General features: G+C 34.9%; 2 protein-coding genes across 4 annotated transcripts in view; one reads left to right on the forward strand and one right to left on the reverse strand.

Moving 5' to 3' along the window:
- Positions 1-10,440, forward strand: part of LOC136027334 (26S proteasome non-ATPase regulatory subunit 11-like) — a 37,105-nt gene extending 26,665 nt beyond the window's left edge. The window contains exons 5-7 of the mRNA XM_065704474.1: positions 1,037-1,160; positions 6,791-6,916; positions 9,419-10,440. Of these exons, the coding sequence (XP_065560546.1) occupies positions 1,037-1,160; positions 6,791-6,916; positions 9,419-9,649 (481 nt within the window). The 3' untranslated portion in view covers positions 9,650-10,440. The remainder of the gene's footprint in view (positions 1-1,036; positions 1,161-6,790; positions 6,917-9,418) is intronic.
- LOC136027335 (TAR DNA-binding protein 43-like) overlaps positions 8,339-22,246 on the reverse strand; it is a 38,464-nt gene continuing 24,556 nt past the window's right edge. For all 3 annotated transcript variants that reach the window (XM_065704476.1, XM_065704475.1, XM_065704477.1), the window contains exons 5-6: positions 15,845-16,056; positions 8,339-13,799 (exon numbers count right to left, since the gene is read on the reverse strand). In XM_065704476.1, the coding sequence (XP_065560548.1) occupies positions 13,540-13,799; positions 15,845-16,056 (472 nt within the window). In that variant the 3' untranslated portion in view covers positions 8,339-13,539. The remainder of the gene's footprint in view (positions 13,800-15,844; positions 16,057-22,246) is intronic.

Consider the following 22,246-nt stretch of genomic DNA (forward strand, 5'->3'; position numbering starts at 1 on the left):
GACCTTGAATGTTCGTTTTGCACTGAAGTTTATTCTTTAGTAATGATTTCTGCTCTTTATAAGTTTGAATCATAATATGATTTTATTTCTTGTCATTTTGGGTTTTAATATGACTTTTTACTTTTCTTTGAGAAATATTATTTTTGAAAATGTCTTTTTTTAAACTAATACATTAAAATACACTCTTTAAACGTTGTAAGATGAAAGTTCAAAAAAACCAACGTTTTTAGGGTTTGTAAATGTTGGCCATAGAAGTTGGGTTTTAAAATTTACAATAGAAATCGACACTTGGTTATTATAAAAGTTAATTTTCACATAATAATTTTCTACGTTACTTTCTGAAAATGATTTCCCGAATATTTTCCTCTGGCAGGCTATGCAAATCTATTAGGTTCTTCATTTAATCATTTACTATTTTTGTTAATCCATGGATTAGGACCTTCTTACATGTAATTCTCGCATATATTATTGTTTGTTTAATTTTCATAAAATAGTAATGCTAACATGACAAAAATGTCAAGTAATACTCCTACTACGTACTTTTGTCTTTTGTTTCATAGCCGATTTTTTATTTATTTTTTTCAAATCAAGCCGCGTATCTGCTTAATGAAGATGCCTTTGTATATTTATTTCATGTTGACAGACTTTTACCCTGAATCTTTTGGATCGATATAAATAGTGACACATGGCACAAAAGAATAACTACGATTTAATTCCTAGTCACTGTTTGCTTTTGTATGTATAAAGTAAAAAAATACTTATGAATTGCAGTATTGCATAAGCATTGGGAAAAATAAAACGATATAATCATGACACGTGCTAATAACTAGATTACATGCCTATCGTACTGTATTTGATGAACATTATCAACATTTGATAATTAATAAAGTATATCTTAAGCTTAAAATACTGGATAGTTAAACTGCTACTAAGCTCCTTTTTGCTGCTCGACTGCAAGGAGAATTGTTGTTAGGACTGCCTGGGCTAAATATTATTTCTATTTTTTATTTTATTTTTTTTTTGTATCTTATTATAGACCCGAAGATGTAGCCTCATTACTGTCTGGAAAACTAGCTCTACGGTACTCAGGAAGAGAAGTAGATGCCCTCAGGGCCATCGCCCAAGCCTCCATCAAACGATCTCTTGCCGATTTTCAACAGGTATGTTATGTAATTTTAAAATTCATCGTTTCACTGTCTATATCGACTAGCTGTTCGAAGAAAGAAAATTGCCAGACTTGAGGCAGATTGCCGAATCGCTAAGAAGTCACTAAAGGTAAAACCTATGTTTTTGAAAAAAAAAAAAAACAGCAATATTTCCAAAACGTTTCTGTTGGGTGTTTTCCCTCTTGTAAGGATTTCCAACGTTACTTTTTCTAATGTGGATCCATAAAGAATATGTTAAGTCAAGAACACCCATAAAAAGTCCAAAAAGACCCTACAACGAAGATTTTCTTAAGAAGTTCTATAAGTAGTGAGATATTGATAGGCGTAGTAACCTTGGCAGCATGTTCTCTGTTTATTCTTTTCTTTTCGCATTCATTCTTCTACTAAGTATAACATAACCGAGAGACATTTATGCCCTCGCCCAGTTTTCTATAAATCGTACGCGTTACTGCTACAGAGGGTGGCAAGTGTCTGTCTCCCTGGAAATCAGCTGAAAAGACTATTTAGTGAGCCTTTATCTGTTTGTTGTATTTGCTGAGGCGTTTTCGCTACAATGGATAGCCATATTTGGGGCAAAAATATTCAGGTACCCCTAACTTACGTACTACATACATGATTTAATGCTAAAGATATACCAAAATCCAGCTACATATTTTAGTTTTACACTTCAAGATGTACTTATCGAAAAATGCTACACTGAAATGTTGCGACAAAATAGAATGTTGATAACAATGTCTCGTTATCAACATGCGAAATAGCATTTTGATAGTCCATATTTCACTGGCTAAAGCGAAATTTCAACAGAAAACGTTCTATTATACAAAAGTTGCAGATGTTCATTTTCATGTTTACCAATAGTTTTTTGAAGCATTAAGTAGTTATAATGTGGATATGAGATTCAGTTTACACCGTCCTTAATTGTTTCATCTCTAGAATAGATTTTGACCTTTTATGTTTAAAATTCTTTTTTTTTTCAACTGTTCAACCTGTAGCCCATTTTTGGGCCAGCTCCAGCTAAACCGTAAGTTCTCATCTGCAAGAACTCTTGCAAGAAAAATCATTTTATTCTTTGAATTTTTACACCTTATCCCCCTCCACCGCCCCCATATTTTTAAGTTTAGTAGCATTTGAAAAATTTTCCCTCTGTGAAAAATCCCTTCCCCTGCGGAAAAGTTCTACTGCAAGTTTAATCGTCAATGGTTTCGACAGTTCTACCATCTACTGTACTGTCATTAGCCATTTCTGTGGAAAGTAATCGACAACAAAGAAACAATCAAGGCAAGGGGTTAGACACTACTGCCAATTTGTTTTCGATAAATTACATATATACATTTATGGTTGAACTGGCTACAAAGTCAATATTTTGTCTCTGGTATATTTAAGGGCACATTACATATATACATTTAAGGATCAACTGGCAGCAAAGTCAATATACTATTTTTGAATCCTCTCCTTGGATTCCTGACCAGGGTCGCTACTACACTACTTTTGTTAGCAGAGTCGGCAAGGGGTTATTGCAGCATTTCCTGTTGCCTAGGTAACGTAAATCTATTTTGAATTGAGAGCATGCAATGGTTTTCTTGTGTACGATTTCAGACACAAAATGGATCTGTTGAGTATGACATGACCCAAAATATGAGGTCGATTTCTCTGCTAAAAAACTTGCTCAGTTGACATTGTGATTCCAAAACAGCTTTTTTTTTATTTTTATTGAAATGCCTACATGGCCTTTTCAGTAACATTCTTGTCGGGCGGTTCCTCAGAAGGAAACACCTTAATAAGCAGCATCATCAAGTTTCATATGCTCTTTTTAATTATCACATTCTCGTTTCTGACAATGCAATCTATACAAATGCTATTTCTTGTGCATAATCATTTTTTCGAAGTGTACAAGACAATAGCATCCCAGTTTTTTTGCCTAGCTATACCAAATAAAATGATTCCAGCCTCATAAACCTCCCTCACACCAGCTACTAGGTCATCATCAAAGATCTGGATTGTGGGGGAAATGGAAATTCACACAAAGAAAAGGTATATCTGCTGCAGTAGAGTTCAAGAAAGAGTAGGAAATTTTTGGTCATGCTCTGTGATGATACTGAAAGCATTTTTTTAACTTCAGGTATTCAACAGTAAGAAACATTTGATAGGCTTCATCCGTGCTGTGCTATCGGAAAAAAGTATGATCAGAAAACTTGGCAAAGCTTCTGGCTTAGTTCCAAACTTACTAAATGACAAAGGCCTAGAAGATACCGTCCAAGAGCGGAAGAAACCGCTGTTTCGTCCTGGTTCTTTGACTCAGATCTAGCCGTGTTTTGGACTCGGGTTTACATGCAGAAAGATGTTTATTGGCAAAAGAGTTTTTTTCGGCTCGGGCATTTCACTCTGAATCTACTTATTCTCCCGCACGCTTCCGCGGATGCTGATCAAACTGTCTCGGTTGTCAATCTGAACAAAACTAGCGTTAGAAACCGTTCCGATTTCACGACCTTGAAGGGGCTTCTCAATGCCCAGTGCATCGTCTCAAAGAATTGGAAACCTCCCTTGGAATTAATTGTGCATTCCAAGTGCATCTCGTAGAAGGGGGTATGAAAAAGCTGGGTTGCAGGAAGAAACAGGAGAAGCTACTAGCACAAAAGTTCCTCTTATATATATATTTTTTTATGTGTCGGTTTTGTTACTTTTGTATGTTTTAGCCTAATTCATTATGCAATATTGTCGTAATACTTCTGTTCAATTAATTCAACCTATATTAGTAGACACGACCTACAACTTATGTAGGATGACCAACGAATTGTTTGGTCAACGCGTGGTTAGCGTAGTTCATGGAGCCATAAGTCTTTGCTGTACGCCACTTTCATGATATGATTGCTGATATTTTTTTTGTTTGTAGCTTCTGACACTCGCAACTCATCCTCGTAAACTTCTATTGAAACTTTCCTCTAACATGTTTTTAGCGGTTTAAGCCTGCTATTGTTTTATTTATATTTCATCTATGAGGTTGTTACCGCCTTGTGTTTATGTTATGTGTGCCCTTGCCATTGAACTCTTTTGAGTCTGAGTGAAAACAATTATACATAACTACCGGGAAGCGTCGCGGAGCGACGCGATCGGAAAACTGTTAACTTCCTATTCAGATGGTACAAATTTATCTTTTGTGATAAAATTTTAATATGAAAACTGGTACAGTTTATCTCAAAGCGTTGGCAACGCAGCTTCTCATTTTGAACGTAAGCAATGTGATTTAGCTGTATCTTTTTAGATGATTGTAATATTAAGGTTAAATTTGTTTTTCCACATAGAAGGCTTGGAAAGTTTATTTGTTTTGTTTTTTTTTTTTTTGCAAAAGGGAACATTTGAGCACTTAGAGAGTGAAAAGGGAAAGCTATTGGTTCTGTTTAAAATAAAAGTAATTGGGTAAAAATAAGAGTTAGTCTTATATTGCCCCTGAAACTTCAGCAACAACAGATCTTTTGCCTAGGGAAGGAATACATTTTGGAAGAGCAGGGGTTATCAAAGCAAAAAAAGACGAATAACTTGAGATTATAGTTTATTTATGAATATGGGCTATATGCAGAAAAATTTACAAGACTCGTGATTGTATAAGGTTGGAGATTGCATCTAGTGTATTTATTCTCCATATGTGCCATGTGTAGTCATTGATGACAACTTGTTGAAAATCTTAACATTTGTTATGACAATGGAAAGGAAGCAGAAACGCCCCGCAGTTTTTGCTATAGGATCTTATCATAATGGAATGTATCATTTTCTCCAATATAAAATAATACAATATAAAATGAAACCACTAATATAGTGGTTTCACACTACGTCGTAGAACATTTCAACACTAGCATAATTTAAGACTTGACGCAATGTCATGTAATTTAACGGAGGGAATTTTATCCATAATGTAGGCAGTACCAAGTAGACTTGAACTCTACATGTAATTTTACGCTACGTAATGGAAAAGTCGACATGCTAGCAACAAAAGGGAATTCCGGGATGAGCAATTAATAAATTTCGAAAATAAATTAATAAATATTTCGTAGCTAGCTTATGATTTATGATGGCTTTATGAACAACGGATTCGATACCTTTTTGCAAGTTCTTTTCAAATATACTAAAGCGGCGTTCACATGCCTGTCTAGCTAGAATCCCGTGTCTAGACATTAGTCTGACTAGACGTCAATATCTATACAACTACCATTCACAAGTAAAATTTGGTGCTACGCTAGACAAGTTATGGTTAAGCATCCAGTTCTAGACTCTAGAACTCAAAGTCTAGGACTTTCGATTGCAGCCAATCAGAATGTGTCGAGTTCCACTATTTTCATCATCTCTGTTTACATTTTTAGACTAAAATTTAATTTTCGTTTTCTCAATAATTTTTTTCCATTTTTGGCAAAAATGCAACACCAGATATAATAGTGAAGCACATTAAGGCAATCGTTTGGATTGTATCATCCATTATCTTGTAACAGTAAAAACAGGGATTACAATTTTGAAAGCTTTGTCCGCATAAGCTCACTTGATTGGCTGGAAAAGACAACTACAATCTATTTGAAACGGAATTTGTAGTTTTAGCTAAGCATTGAATTCTTCTTGTGAACGGTTATTTCCTAGACATTGATTATTGGCCAGACACGTGTCTAGTACATGAGATTCTAGCTAGACACGTATGTGAAAGCCGATTAATAAACTCAATCGCAAATAAACCCCCTGTCCATCTTATGTGCCAAACATAGCCCTAACTGTTTATTTTCTCTTTAGATCAAAGCAGTTATGCTTTCTAGCTCCTATATTAAACTCGCTAACTTCTAAGTCTTCAATTTATCTTCGTGTGGGATTGAGTGCGTAATTTGCCAACGTGTCATTTTAAATGATTTTGAGAAGTGTTTAAACACGAAAGGAAACAGGATAATCTGAATAGTAGAAACATCCTAGATATAATAAAGTAGCACCCTTGGGCTCTATATGGGACAATCAGGGAGGGGGTGCGTTTGCGAGTGAATTGATTTTTATACTTAGATAGAGTATACAAAAAGGATTCGAGTAGTATGTTCACCATGCCCGTATTTTATCAATTGGAATCTCGTATTTTTTATTTGAAAAAATAATTTTCGGATTGACAAGTACTGGGTTTTAATTGGTGGTGAAGAATCTAAAGCAAAATGTTTTTTCATTAAGATTTTTGTCGCCGAAGCAGACTGGAGGTTCCCGCATCACTTCACACTGATCAAGCAATATACAAGTCAGATCTTGCCCGATGTTGTGCTTTGTAGTATGCTTGAGAGTTTTGGGTTTATTCCCTGTAACTACAAATCCCGTGAAACCTTAGCACTCCTGAAGAAAATATGTCTTGTTCTTTGAGTCGGCAAATAAAACAAATGTAGGATTTATGTGAGCTAAGCCTACATCTAGATAGTTCTTAAACTTTTTCAATAATTGAGTTCATAAGTCGATTTGCTTTTCAAGATTGAGTGTGATACTCTTGGTCGGATTGATGTCGTTTCAACTGATTAAGCTGTTTAGTGCGTTTTTCATATGTTAGATAACAGCTATGTGCATATTTGATTGTGCTTGGTCTGGGAATTGTGGTCATCAGTAAACCACACCGATTTTTTCAGGCTTTGGTGGATTTCAAATCTGAACTGGAAGACGATCCTATAATAAAATGTCACATGGAGTCTCTATATGACACAATGCTTGAACAAAATCTGGAAAGAATTATTGAACCTTATGTCAAAGTCCAGGTAATTACAAACCCTTCGCTTCTTTTTTTTGTGTAGGCATTGAAATGATGTTGTCAAAGTGAAAGCTTGGTATATTGAGGTTCATTGATATTAGCTTAAGTTATAATAAACTCTTATATACGATAACCTCGCGTGACCAAGCTGGGCAGTGCAGGTCAGCGTTCATTCTCCGTTTTTTTAATATACATATCTGCTCTGTATAATCTCGTTTATTACATGTATACCTGATTTTCTCTTTTTCATTCATTTCATTAATATTTTGGCCAGTCTTCTCTTGCCTTTTTTGTGAGCCTAATCTAAAGAGTAGAAATACAATAAATCTTTTTTTTTTTTTTTTTTTTACTCGACTTTGTATTCTCTTGCAGAAATTTCCATTTTTTACCTAACACACTCAGATGTTATAATCTTCTTCGTCACCTTTCTCGAACGTTTTATCGAGAAAGGTGAGCTGCTCAACTGTGCATCATTACAGCCCGTTATGCGTGTTAAAAATTTCAAACTGCTTGAAAAACACGAGCAACAAAGTAATTTAGCATGGAAAGGATTTTTTGTTTGATCCTTACGTCAGGGGTAGATACAAAGCTTCACTGCCAGTATATGATAATCGTTACGTACAACAAAGCGGTGAGACATTAGTGTAAACCCAGAGGTACTACTTACACTCTTGTAAAAGTAGACGAATGTTGCTAAAAATCCCTTTCCAGGAACATTACAAATATTTGGGAAAAAACAAACTATGTCCTAGGACGAGGCCCAAAACTTGCTTTAGGTATGCAATATTAACCATAACTACAAAATAATGGACTTTAGTGCTTCTTGTACTAATAATAATAATGCTTCTTTGTCCTTTCGTAACCATTGAATAAGGACTAACTATTGATTTTTACGGGTCACCTAATAAGAGCACGACTTCAAAAATTATTAGTTTCGCAGGCATTGAAATTCCCAACACTTATTTCCTTCAGTTGACATTAAATTGGAAGTTAAAATCTAAGTATTTTTCATTATTATTTTGGTAATCATAATAAAAAAAAAATCAATCTTACAAGGAAAAGAACGCTTTTGTGAAAAAAGATGACCAAATTAAAAATCATTTTTTCTTAACATGATATTCGAGGACAATAACGTTATGACATCTAAATACGCAATTCGCTTGTTGGCAAATCAGATCAGTATGAGCTTTTAGAGAAAGGCACTCCCGTTTGATAGATGTGAATTGATTCTCGGATTCTTATTTCTTTCCATTAAATGCTACGCATTGCGGTAGAAGAATTACAAAATAATTTGTATACCAGGAAAACCCAGCTTTGCTTGGTGATAATTGTTCGTTTAATGGAATTGTTCGTAATTGTTCATTTTCTGGTATTAACAAACGATCTAGATAAGTCACGACTTTCGGAATATCCGTTTAGGGCTAATTAATTTTTGATTTTTTTTTTTTTTTTATTAATGACGTCACAAATATCCAAACGTCCAATACGCCAATGGTTTATTTTCTACGCTTAACGAAATAAAATTTAAGTTGTTTTACGAAAGAGATTAAAAGATTATATTAGTCTTTTCACCAATCAAAGCTTGGCTTTCTGGTATTGGATTTAATAGGAATTAAGAACTACTAGCACCTCTTGACAGTGTAGCCAAACTCAGCAGCAGTAAAAATATGAAATAGAGAATAAACTGTATAATGAAATTTGTTCAAATCTGGCTTTCAATCAAAGGTTTGATTATTTTAGGTCCATCCTACATTCTTTGGGAGTAGGCACATTTACTGTTTTTAAATGGTATTCGTATTGATTACATACTAGTTAGGGGTAGATTAGTCTGCGGAGCACTACTTAGTCGACAAAAATATGGAAGAATCAACGTTGAGCAGGACAAGACTACTTAGGACCGAATATACTATTTTACAACCTTCCATGTTTTGTTAAATATATTTTGAGTAATTAAACTAATTAAAGTAAATATTTTACCGCACTCTGGAACACTTATTAAAGTAGTTAGATGCTTTCGCACCTTGCTTTTAAGAACTGAAAATAATCTAGTAAAGCTTACATTTCTCGAGCTGCAATGTAGAATGGGACTTGTTATGTTGAGAAAATCCCCCTCGCCCCACTCCCCCTTTTTTTAATATAATGATTTTGAACAAGGGGCTTTCGAAGATGTATAAAATCAGTTACTGTGTCAAAAATATCTGGTAATGTATTGGTTTTTATTAAAAATGGTTCCCAAGAAGTCTAATTTCTGTAATGAGCATTCTAATAAAAAACTTATACAGTTAAAATCTTCGGAAGTATATCAGAGAACATTTTTCCACACCCTGGCTAAAATGCCAATATCCTTTTTTATTAGTCGTGATCCTTCTGTTCAATCTCAGGTGGGGAGACACAGCGTACTTTAAGAAGCTATAATTGGCAGATCTATATAGTATATTATAGTGGCTTCTGACACTGGGCAGTAAGGGAACATTCTAAAGGTACATAATTAATTTAAAATTTGTTTCAGATCGACCATGTCGCGATGTGCATTGGCCTTCCAAGAGAGAAAGTTGAACTAAAGCTGTCACAGATGATATTGGATAAGAAATTATCAGGAATCCTAGACCAAGGTGCAGGCGTTCTCATCATTTTCGATGAATCAAAAGAAGATAAAACCTATGCTGCAGCTATTGATACAATAGCTTCTTTGAGTAAAGTTGTTGATACTTTATATCAGAAGGCGAAGAAACTGACATGAAAAATGTCGAACGATAAAAACTTCCCCTTTTCTCCTTGTTTTTTTTTTTTTTTTTTTTTTTTTTTTTTTTTTCAATTAGTCTTAAGGTTTATGCTCCTTGTGCAAGTTTTTGAGACGTTATTCTTCTGCAGTTCTACGCTCTGAACAAACCATAACTACAAAATAATGGACTTTAGTGCTTCTTATACTAATAATAATAATGCTTCTTTGTCCTTTCGTAACCATTGAATAAGGACTAACTATTGATTTTTACGGGTCACCTAATAAGAGCACGACTTCAAAAATTATTAGTTTCGCAGGCATTGAAATTCCCAACACTTATTTCCTTCAGTTGACATTAAATTGGAAGTTAAAATCTAAGTATTTTTCATTATTATTTTGGTAATCATAATAAATTGATTTTTTGTCAAAAACTTTTCAACGTAAGAGGACAATTTTTCTATCAATTGAGCTTTACTCGTTTGTCGATTTTTTTATTTTATATTTTTTTTAGATTGAAAAACACGTGGTAAAGGCGTAGAAAAAAGCGAAAATAGGCCAATCATTTTTTAAGTAGGATTAGACCATTCCCTATAAATAAGTAAGAAATGCCAAAAATCTGGCTCAGTGAATGGATAGATATGAAGCTAATAAATCCAACCATATAACTATCTTGTCTTTTTGATGCAAGTTATAGCTGTATGGTAATCGGAAAATCGGTTGCTTCACAAGGAACATAAATCTAGAGTGAAAATGTTTCAGTAATGTATCTTTATTAATAAATTCTGAAATAAAGCAATTCGACTCTGAAATCGTGTTCTTTGCTAGTTTTCTAATGTTTAGTTGAGGGATTGACAAGGCACATCAGAGTAACAGTTGACCAGCTCTTGACACCTGTATATCTGCCGAATCTACTAGTAAATAGATAAAGAAAAATTATTGGTCATCTTAGCGTGACGATGACCCCGTCTAAAGTTTAGGTGTTGGTCCGCCATTACTGCTATCCTGATGACGTGGATAAGAATTATTTTAAGAACACACTTTTCTCCTTATATTCTTCCAACGAAACTCATTTTTTCTTATAACTAAATTACTGAAAAATGTCTTAAGGGCAAAATCTTTCCTAGTCTAACTGAAGTTCCAGTAACTAAACCCATTTTCGACTTCATATTAAAGTTAAGGAAACAACTTAGTCTCATCAATCGCATTCTCAGCCAGTGAGAAGAATACGAAATTTTTTATAGATTTTTATAAAAGAGATTTCTGTAACGGAATAGTGAATGAGCAGTTAAAAATAATAAAAAGTAAAACACAAAAAGGCATGTAACCAAAGCTTGTCTGCATTCTCTTCTCAGAAAAAAAAATCCTGTGTACTTGATCCTTTTCTATTATGGCTTTCAGCTAAGGGAAGCTCTTCGGCAGAAATTTTTTTTTTTTTATGCCAAATATGCTTTTCAACTTCCCCTCTTTCTCCTCATTCTTACTCACTTTCATAAAAATAAGGTCCCAGGCATACTAGACTTCACCTAGACCTCAGTCTTGGTTGTTACCAAGGCGCGAGGCTGTAACTTTTTGCCATAGGCCAAGTTTAATATACACCCGCAGGCTGAACCTCTCCCCCAACCTCAATCTCTCAAAGCTTGACGCCCCAAATAATTCTTTTGACTTTAAACATTTAGTTTCATGTTAATCAGCAAAAAAAGATCGCAGAAACGATACATCTAATCAAATTTGCTCGTATTTACTCATTCAACATTTTTCGTGCTCAACCTCAAATTCAACCTAAAAAAATTCAAATTTATAAAAAAGCTACAGCGGTAAACTTTTCAGAATCAGCATATATTTTTTGGGCGCGTAGTAAAAGCATCATTTATATAGCAACTTGTTCGAGGTTGGCTCCTTTTTTTCCTAAGTTTCCTGGACTACCAAAACAAATAAATAACACCTACAACCAAAACAAATTATTACCCTTTTTTCGCTTGAAACACATGGTTTGGAAAAAAGCTACGAAAGTCTATCGTTGCTGGTACCACAACAACAATAGGCAAAATGTCTTAAGGTTTGTTTTATATATTTATAATTCCAGGATCCTTTTATCTCTGTATGAAAAGATCTAAAAAAGGCATTTATCATGTAACTTTATAGTCAATATTAAGATTTAAGTTTCTTGCATAAATTGTTTTTAGTAATCTTAGAAAAAAAAATCGATCTTTCTTGGAACGTATTCCCTTTATAACAAAAAGTCATCTATATACCTTACCCAAAACTCGCCTTTATAAAGTAACAATCCATAATGAACTTCTTATCACGCTCTGCTTCAATATTTATTAAAAGAGGAGATAAAGCCCCTTTTATACCAAGAACTCTTACCTTTCTTTTAAAAAAACTTACTATATAAAAAATAATAGAAGTAAATTTCACTCTGCCTTGCATTATGTTTGTTGTTCACTGTCTACACGTAAAATATGTGGATCTCCTTTTCTTTGAAGAAACAAAACTTGGATTTGTTTTTATTTGTATCAAATTTAATCTTTATCTTGGCATATTTTGAAAACTTCTCAGATTTTTTATTTATAATTACCATGATAGAATAGCAACGATTTAGATCATTAAATCCAAAGGGTATTTTAAACTGAGAAAACTCAGACTCGTTCAAGAATAAAGGTTAACAACAACACTTATCATTTCCCAGCAAACAAGCTAATTCTAAAAACTTAAACAAACATTTAAAAAATAATCTATGATTATTTTTACTTTCTTTTTTTTACTTTTACATTGCAAAGCGTTGGATGGAACATATATTAGCCACTTTTTTGCCAAAAAAGGTACAATAGGAAAACGTATATACATTTTATTGAAACCTAAGCTTTGACTAAGAACAAGCAGAATCAGTTGAATTTCCACAAATCTTCCATTAAACCTTTTTTAGATCGTTAACGATTGATCACATCATGCTCCCATATTCTTACATTAAAATTATCAGCTGGAATCTCATGATTGTTTTCACTAAGGGTATGACTGTGTCGTAAAAATGCATAAACGTAGGGTCAGTAAAAAAAAGCACAACCAACCACAAATCCTTTTTGTGTGCTGCAAGAACGTGTTGCACATATTTCTTCCGAAGTAAATAGAACCAGAAAACTATTTGCCCTGTGAGACGCTCTAACATTCAACTTCATACCATGGTTAACTTCACCACTCAAAAACTACATCCTCACTTTAACATCTCTTATATGAAACGAGTGTTTTTATTACTCAATGGACAATAGATATGAAATACACACTCGCACAAGACTTTGATAATCCGTAGAGTCAAGCACAATTCACACTCGACCAAATCAGTGTCACTAGGCCATAAATGTGTTACATTTTCTCTTCATTCCTTCAAAGGTGAAGTCGCTACATAATTGGAAGCATTAAAAGATTTGGAACATGTAAAAATAAAACAGAGTTCCAAGGAGATTAAGAAAAGTAGATCATAGATTATTGATCTGACAAATTGGAGCCAAAAATTGTCAAAATATCTTTCTGAGTGAATGGCAAAGTGATTCAAATACAAAATAATATTTAAAAAAAAACTTATTACAAAGAGTAAACTTACTTAGTTGCTTAAACATAGTAGAAAAACTTGTATTTATTGCCAAGAAACAAGTTTATTTAAGAGCAGCATGACGTTTATGCCATGTGAAATATTTTTAAATGTGTGAAGCATTAGCTATCAATAATATTTAAGTTAACTTATTGTCTCAACAAAACACAAGAAAAGTGGCGAAAAATTCACCTAAAGTCACCAGAAACTCAAGCTTAGTTTTAAAATTTTAGCACCGAGTATCTTGTATAAGAAAATATAAAGGGATTAAAACATATTCCAAATCTATTACACTTCCAATCTCTCAACATAGTCGCATGATTTAGCTCCACCACTTATTCGAACCATATACATTATAATCCGGCTGACCTCTTCCACCCTGGTAATTCGATCCATAATAGTTTCCCGACTGCCCACTACCACGGCTCTGGCCACCTGACTGAGGTAGGGGAGGGGTGCCACCTTGACTGTGAGGAGACCCAGAGGTCACCCCAGCTTGTGCTAGGGCAGCAGCAACTGCGGCAGCTATTTGAGCTGCCTGGCTGCCTTCTGCTGCAGGACTAGGTCCATAACTTCCACCTCCTAACAGAGTAAAAACACAGGCATTAATTATTTTCTAATAACACTTCATCGGTACGTAAATTTACACACACACCAATAAATTACAACCAATAAGTTTTGTTCATCGGCGTTCTATTTCATTGATTTGCCCAAAAAAAAAACGGTCAACAAATACATTATACTAAAATATTTTTAAAAATATATATTTATTTTTAAATATATTTTTAAAGCATTGATTGAGGCAAGAAGAGTTAACACCCCACACAGTAGTTTATGAAAAAATAGTACGACAATTAATTTTAGACTAGAAAGGTAGTAGTAGTAACTCCTTTTTAGTTACACATGTAATTAAATTTGTCAGGATTTTATAGAGCTTTATCCTTTTTATCACCACGATTTTATCGAAAACTTTTCCATTGCACCAGCGTCCAGTTTTTTTTTAGTTCAGAAATATAGGTGCACGCGGCCATATTCTTAGAAGGGGCAATGAAGAGGCGGTATGTACAAAGGCGGTATGACCTTTGATAAGAGCTTTCCGTGTAAATGACGTTGTTGACAAATTAAACAAATAAGCATTTTCCCCCATGAACTGAAAGCAAATAAAAAAAATTTAAGGCTGACATAAATTATCCTATATATCATGAACTTATCCTCCCCTTCTTCACACCATATATTTAATTAAGACTGAGGTATTAACTATTTACTTAATTATTAGCATTCTAGAAGAAAACAATCTGCTATTCGCCAATTTAACAATTAATAACCGCCTCAATAAATTAGTACAGGTTTGTCAATCGTCTTTTTTTCTTTTTTATGTAGAACACTATGAAAATATGGAAACTAAAAGAAAAAAAACCTAAGAAGGTAGAATTCGAGAGAATTAGAATTTCTTGGTTAGCCTGTATTAACAGACTAGTAATATACACAGAACACGCATATCAACAAGAGAGTGAGAAAATTATAAAAAACGACACAACCGCAAAATAAAAATAAGAGAAACAATTTACAGGTATAGCCATAACATGTTTTCTTTTGGCCCATTTTGCTGGCTATATGTCACCTTTCTTTGATCATTATGTTCGACAGCTCGGCAGATTTTAGTCTTCCCACGCTTGTTACCGTGAAGTCATATTTCTAGTTTTGTCCGCATTATTTTATAGCCTATATCCATTTTCATGGCTCCAAATTTTGACTGATGAAAAAAGTCATCTGTTACCATTGCTGTATCTTTTTGAACCGAAATAACCAAAAGCTTTCATCTAAGATCTAAATTCAACATTACAAGTGGTTGCCCTCTATAAAATAGTGACTAGCTCATTGGATTTCTCAGTACAACAAGTGGTAGTGCAATGAGTAGCTCGAAAAGAGGCCCGCCGAAAAAGACATAGGATTTGAAAAGCATAGTACGCCTTAGTCAAAAACCAAAACTAATTTCGTTCGTAACACTCATGATGGGAATTATATCTGTGTATTGATTCCAAGGCAATGAGAGCCCTGCCTATTCAAATAGGTTTAATCTAGGAGCAACAATCTTCATTTTTACGTAGCAAATAATGCCCAAACACAATTTTAATCATTTGTTGGAAAGTATCACCCCTCCCCCCACGTAAAACATTATATTATCCAAAAATGTCCAAAATACTACAGAACATCTTTGTTTCTTTTTCTTTGTAATAGTCTTAGGTTTTACTTTTTGACCAAAAAAAATCCCTAAAATGGTAACTTTGGTATTTTAAAATCTGAGTGTACAACTGTTGTTATTTTTATATCCTGTTTATCTGCTAAAAATTTCGCATAAACTAAGATAAACCTGCACTTATCTGTTATTTTTGGCGCCTGGGACCCCTCCCCCCTCTTCCCTATCCCGAGTTTTGGGAGGGCCGGTGTTTATGATTACCATAAACACTTAACAACAGCCAGTAAATTCTGTTTACAAGTACCAGATGGCAAAAGGCATATTTTCTTATCAGAACATTGTCTGAGGGAATAATTTCATTTTTCCAAATGGCCAGTAGTCTAACAATATCAATGTCTATCTCCTGGAAACGCAGTGATGGAACCTTTACCAGAATAGTGATCCTCCTCCATTTTCCTCCATTGTCCTCCTCCATTGTTGCGGTCATAGTACCCTTCTCTCTCTTTTTTCTCAACAGCCTTTGACTTGCTTAATCGGGGTGTTGCTTCGAGGACCTTCACCCGGTTGTTCTTTATAACATGCTCTCCTTTACTAATCAGAGCAGCAACATTTGGATCTATAAACGTTATAAAGGCGAAACCCCTAAAACAAGAAGAAACGATTAGTATGAATAAAAAACCCAAACATATGATAATTATCAAGATTAGAGGTGCATATGCAAAGCAATTTGTAGAACAATATTCACATTATTGGAGTTGAAGAATCTTCTTTTCCGGTAAATTATTTCAGTGAACTGGATTCGAATTTTTAACCTTAAAAACTTCAGCCCGAAACAGGGTGGTAAGCCAGGACCACCATTATTATCGTGGAGAACCTGACTTCCAGAAATAAAAACTGCAGAATTATTCATCTGTTAAGACATTCTCAAGATGGACAACTACTTCTTTTGTCTTTATTTTGGAGCTATGGTTTCAGGAAGTCGCAACCCAAAAATTGACATAGCAAGATTTATCACTAATATATTTTGTTTTTGAAGGCAAGCCCTTAAACAATGAAATAACGCTGTCATTTAACACGCAGACTAGTACTGCTATACATCTTCAAAAAACAAAAAGACACTATTACTCGTTTAGCCTGAGTTACCAGAATCGCAAAAATTCAATTCAAGCAAAATAAATCATGAGTAGTGATCTCTGATATCACTTTACATATTAGTATATACATATTAGTAATTTCCTGCTCCCGTTCGGATCGAGGGTCTCTTTAGGAGGATGGGGAGGAGGCACCAGACTTAGGAGCCTCAAGTTCGAAAAACAAAAATCTACCAATAATTAGGAACTTCACGTAATCTTCGTGCAACAAAACCTCTTGTTTTCATTATATATGAATATATTTGTAAGTCATGATAATTCTAATTCTAATTCGGCTCGAGTTAAACTGAGATAGACGCGTGCAATCGCCTCAATTGACCAAAACCAGTTGACATTCGCATTCGCTTTGATTCAGACCAGATTAAATAATGAGTGACAGTGAAATAGTGATTGGACTCTTGGACAGTTTAGTTGATGAAGATTATGAACGTGGAAGGCGATATAAAGCTCATTCGCGTCGCAGAATACTCCCAAGTGAGAGTGATAGTGATCATAGAACAAATAATGGCTCTCAGAGCCCAGAGTTTCAAACTCATGCTCGATATGGCTCTCGGAGCCCTGAAATTAGTTCTAGGAACGACAAATCTAGCTCTCGGAGCCCACAAATAGGTTCTAGGACCATAAGACGGGCTCTGTGATTTTTACGGGCTCTGTGAGCCCGTAAAAATCCATGACAAAAAGCGGAAGACTTCTCCGGAAAAGCGAAAAGGTAGAAGATTAAAAGAAAACACGTCAAATGAATCTCTATTCAAAAAGATTTCTGAGGAACGTTCTGGTAACAAAGAGGGTCCCAAGATCCATAAAAAACTTGCCAAAGTCGCAAATAGAGCTTTCTCCGAGCCTTTGGAAATAGGGAAGCTAAAAGATTTATCTGAGCGCCACCCTAGGCCTGCGAATACAGATAAAATTGTTGTTCCCAAAGTTTGGCAGTCAATAACAAGTGATTTGAATATTTTGAATATTGTGGCTTCAGGCTATAAGATTGAATTCGAGAAAAGACCATTAAAAGCTTTGGTAACAAAAAACAAAAGTTTTACGTCTGAAAAAATGCAGGCTATACGAAAAGAAGTTTATATTTTATTGCATAAAGGAGTTATTATTAAAGTACCCGAGTTCAGAATAAAAGAAATACTTTGTGTTTCTCCCGTTTTTACGGTCCCAAAGAAAGATGGGTCTTCTCGGTTTATTCTGAATCTTAAAAAACTAAACGAAAGTATTAAATATTACCATTTTAAAATGGAAAGTGTTCAGTCTGCGGTTCTTTTAATGACAAAAAATTGTTATATGGCCTCTGTTGACCTTGTCGATTTTTATTATTCATGCCCTGTTGATTTTGATGATCAAATGTGCCTTTGTTTTGAAGTAGATTGTTGTTATGCTTTCATATGTATGCCAAACGGCTTATCATCTGCCCCAAGGGTTCTTACGAAACTTATGAAACCCGTTTCCTCCCTTCTTCGACGAAAAGGTTATTTGTCAATTGTTTATCTAGACGATACCCTTCTTCTGGGAAGGTCAGATTTAGAATGTCAAAACAATGTCTATGAAACAGTGAAATTACTGTCAGAGCTGGGGTTTGTAATTCACCCAGGGAAGTCAGTTCTCATTTCAAGTCAAAGAATAGGATTTCTTGGTTTTTTTGCTAGAATTCGCGATTAATGCGTATTTCCCTGCCGGAAAAAAAATTAAAAAGGTTCTAGATTTAGTTTCAAAAATTCTTCGTCAAGAATCGACTACGATTCAAAATTTGGCCGAAATTCTAGGTGTTCTTGTTTCAACCTTCCCAGCAGTGGAATTAGGGCCTTTATATTACCGGAAAGCGGAATCGTTGAAAACTCAAGCGCTAAAGCACGCGAAGGGTGATTTTGCGGCTAGGCTAACTTTAACATCCGATGTAATTTCGGAATTGCATTGGTGGTTGAATATTGCCAATCATGCTTCTAAAGCAATTGAGCCTAGGTCAATTGACAAATATTTGTGTAGTGATGCATCCAAATTAGGCTGGGCACTCGTGGATGAATATTCCATGAGAACAGCCACAGGCGAATGGTCCTCAGAAGAGAAGGGATTTGACATCAATATTTTAGAAACGAAGGCCGTTTATCTGGGATTAAAGTGTTTTGCTCAGGATATTAAGGGCATTCATGTCCGGTTGCGTTCAGATAATATAACCACAGTAGCTTATATAAATAAAATGGGAGGAACAAAATCTGAATTTTTTAACTATTTCGCAAATAGGATCTGACAGCTAGTATTGCAGGGTAAAGGGTGGATATCTGCAGAGCATGTGCCAGGAGTTGCTAATATCGACAAAGCATCTCGAAAATTTGATAATAAAAAAGAATGGAAATTGGATTCTAGAATATTCATTATTTTGAATTCGTTGGTATGTCAGTCGACGGATATTGATCTGTTTGCAACTAGATTAAATTTTCAGATTAAACCATTTGTTTCTTGGAAACTAGATCCAGAATGTTTTTTCGTAGATGCATTTGCAATGAGTTGGGAGCTTCATTTCTTTTATGCTTTCCCCCCATTTAGCTTACTTCTGAGGACCCTTCAGAAGGTAGAGACAGATCAGGCAACTGGTATTTTGATTTTCCCAAACTGGACCGCACAAGTTTGGTATCCCTTACTATTAAAGCTCTTAATAGGAACTCCTATACTTTTACCAAATGATACTTTTACTTTGTCTTTTCCACAGAAATCGACCTTACACCATCCATTGTCCAAAACGTTACGCCTAGCAGCTTGTGTCGTCTTCGGCAAGGGCTTCACCACCAAGGATATTCTCCTTCCACAGTCGATATTTTCATGGATGGATGGCGGGATTCAACTAAGCGCCAGTACAGGGTTTACATTGAAAAATGGATCGACTTTTGTGGAAGAAACACAATCCAGGCCTTGGAGGCAACTGTACCGGAGACTTTGACCTTTCTTACGGAGCTGTTTCACTCAGGTCTTGGATCCGCAATTTTACCAAGCCTTCAGTTAGGCAGTAATCACATCACCAAGAAATTCATGAGAGGTGTCTTTAATAGAAGGCCTAGTCTACCCAAGATTTCTAGCATTTGGGATGTAAAATGTATATTTGATCTATTTAGATTGCCAGCTTGGGATATCGAAAATTTTAAATTAAAGACACTAACACAAAAATTAGCAGTTTTATTGATTCTATCGGCTTGTGAAAGAGTTCAGTTGTTGGCCAGTTTGTCACTTAATAATATGATACATAATGACGATGGAAGTTTTGATTTTCAAATTAATGTGTTATTAAAAACAACGAAACCGGGCAACCACAAATCAGTAGTTAAATTTCGACCTTTTCAAGAGTCGTCCCTTTGTCCGGTGACGCACCTAGCTAGGTATATTAGAATGACATCATACCTGAATAGAGACGACGCACTTTTTCTTACATATCGTAAGCCTTATACCGCTGCGTCCAAGTCATCTATTTCTAGATGGATAAAAGAAGTGTTATTTCTTGCAGGTATAGATACCAGTGTTTATGGTGCTCATAGCACCATAAACGGTGCTCATCGGAAAACTCCCCCCCTCCAACACAAAATTTACAACTGTCTCTTCGAAACGAATCTTATCAACTACTTCCTAATTCATTCAAGGTAAACATAGTGTCAACATAAATTTTTGTTTCACAGTTACTCTGCTGGATAGTTACTCAATCCGATGATTGAGGTCTGCCTCAACGTCCCACCTTAAAGCAAGAGGAGTTGATGTGAACCAAATCATAAGATATATAGGCTGGACAAATGCCAAAACGTTTGCAAGGTTCTATAATAAACCAATTGAAAGTGGAAAACAGTTATCTGTCTTTTGAAGTTACTCAGCGCATTCTGTTATATTTGAATAATCTTACTACAAATGAATTTTTGTACAGCGGCCTCTTTTTATTGAATAGGGCTACTATCGGTCATTAGTGTTGGTTTAGCTCATGCTGAACTTTAAAATCTCAGTTTAACTCGAGGCGAAGCTAAGGCACTCCTTTTGAAGTAGAATTGATAAATTAAACGAAAACTTACCAAGTTTGAAGTTTGATTGTAATTCTACTCCAAAGAAGGAGCGCCAGCGTAGCTGAGAGTTCAACTGCCCTCCCAATTTCCCTTCCCGTTGAACTCTCAGCGTTTCATTATGAGCTTAACCACCGCATACTACAACGACTTTAAAATACTGGTTTTGGTTTTAATCAATTGAGGCGATTGCAGGCGTCTATCTCAGTTGAACTCTCAGCTACGCTGGCGCTCCTTCTTTGGAGTAGAATTACAATCAAACTTCAAACTTGGTAAGTTTTCGTTTAATTTATCAATTAATTGATAACTCCGGATCAAGTGTTAGAGTGACAAAATATGCATTTTACAAGTTATGCTCCTTAGATGTTTTGCCATTCAATCCGATTGAAAATTTTCAACTGACAATTCAAGTTTTTTTTTAATAGTGAATAAGATTCTTCTTTGGACAGGATTCCACATATGTGAATCGTATCAAGTTCATTTTATCAGTTGGAAGAAAAGTTTACATATATTTGGGAAATCTTCTTTTTCAAAGATATTTTAAAACTAAAACCGTTCCTTATTATTTGGTCTGAAGCTAAGAAAAATGATGTGCCAAGAAATTGTAATAAGAATTTAATAGTTAAAAATACAATGCAAAAAATAAAAATCTTATTTTTTTTAGGAGGACTCGTGATTTTTTAGTACTAGAGAAATATTTTTCAACCAGACCTAAAGAATTCAGTAGAAGTTTGCATTTGTTCTTGTTTTGTCTTTTTGAATTCGTAAAACTTTCAAGAAAAAATGAACAGTGAAATTGTGAAGAGTGAAACTGTGAAGAGTGAACAGTGAAAACGAACAGTGAACTTATGAAACTTCTAAGTGCTTTACATCGAATTTGGGTGTCTCTCTAAGCTTTCTCCTTCGCAAAGAAAACATTCCCCCGCTTCACCTTTTTGCATTATTCTCGAGTAAAAAAAAATAAAAGTAACTAAATTATATACATTTGGTAAAGTTTCCATGATATGAGACCTCGACGGCAGTCACTTCTTTTGGATGTTTGCGAACAGTCAATAAACCGCACGATTGGCGTCCATGAGGAGGCCTAACAAATCACTGGTAGAATTACATTAACACAATTAGCGTCATTATTCCTTAAACTTCTTTGAAAGGCAATCGTTCAGTTCTGATTTCCTTTTCAAAACAAGTTCCTCCATAGATTCAGCAAAATTTGCCCTTTCTTTTGAACGAGCTTCTGGTGCTGCTTCCAGCATGCTTTAAAACAGATCAATGTTCAAAAGGTCCTTCTACTCTTTTGCTTTCTTCAGACGTTCTCCTGCTTCTTTCAGATCGGTGTCACCGATTTCTTTCTTCTGTTTAACCATCTCTTTTTTTGCAAAATGTCTGATTCTAGCTCCGATATTTTCTGCTTCCTCTGGACCAGGTCCTCGACTGCCAATGCAGCATCTTTCTTTTCAGTTCCAAGCTTTTCTATTTCCAATTCATCCTGTTTTCATCCAACAAGGTAGAATTCATAGCTAGCTCTAATTGATCTGATCAAACACAACAGCTTCTTTGCGATCGGGATAAGGTCGGGTTTGTTGTTATAGCATCAGCAACAAAAGCTTCTGCGTTTAGGGCCCACTCTTTTGTACGGGCTTGCATGGTAGTGAT

Source organism: Artemia franciscana, chromosome 5 (genome assembly GCF_032884065.1).
Source record: "Artemia franciscana chromosome 5, ASM3288406v1, whole genome shotgun sequence".
Taxonomy (NCBI): Eukaryota; Metazoa; Arthropoda; class Branchiopoda; order Anostraca; family Artemiidae; genus Artemia; species Artemia franciscana.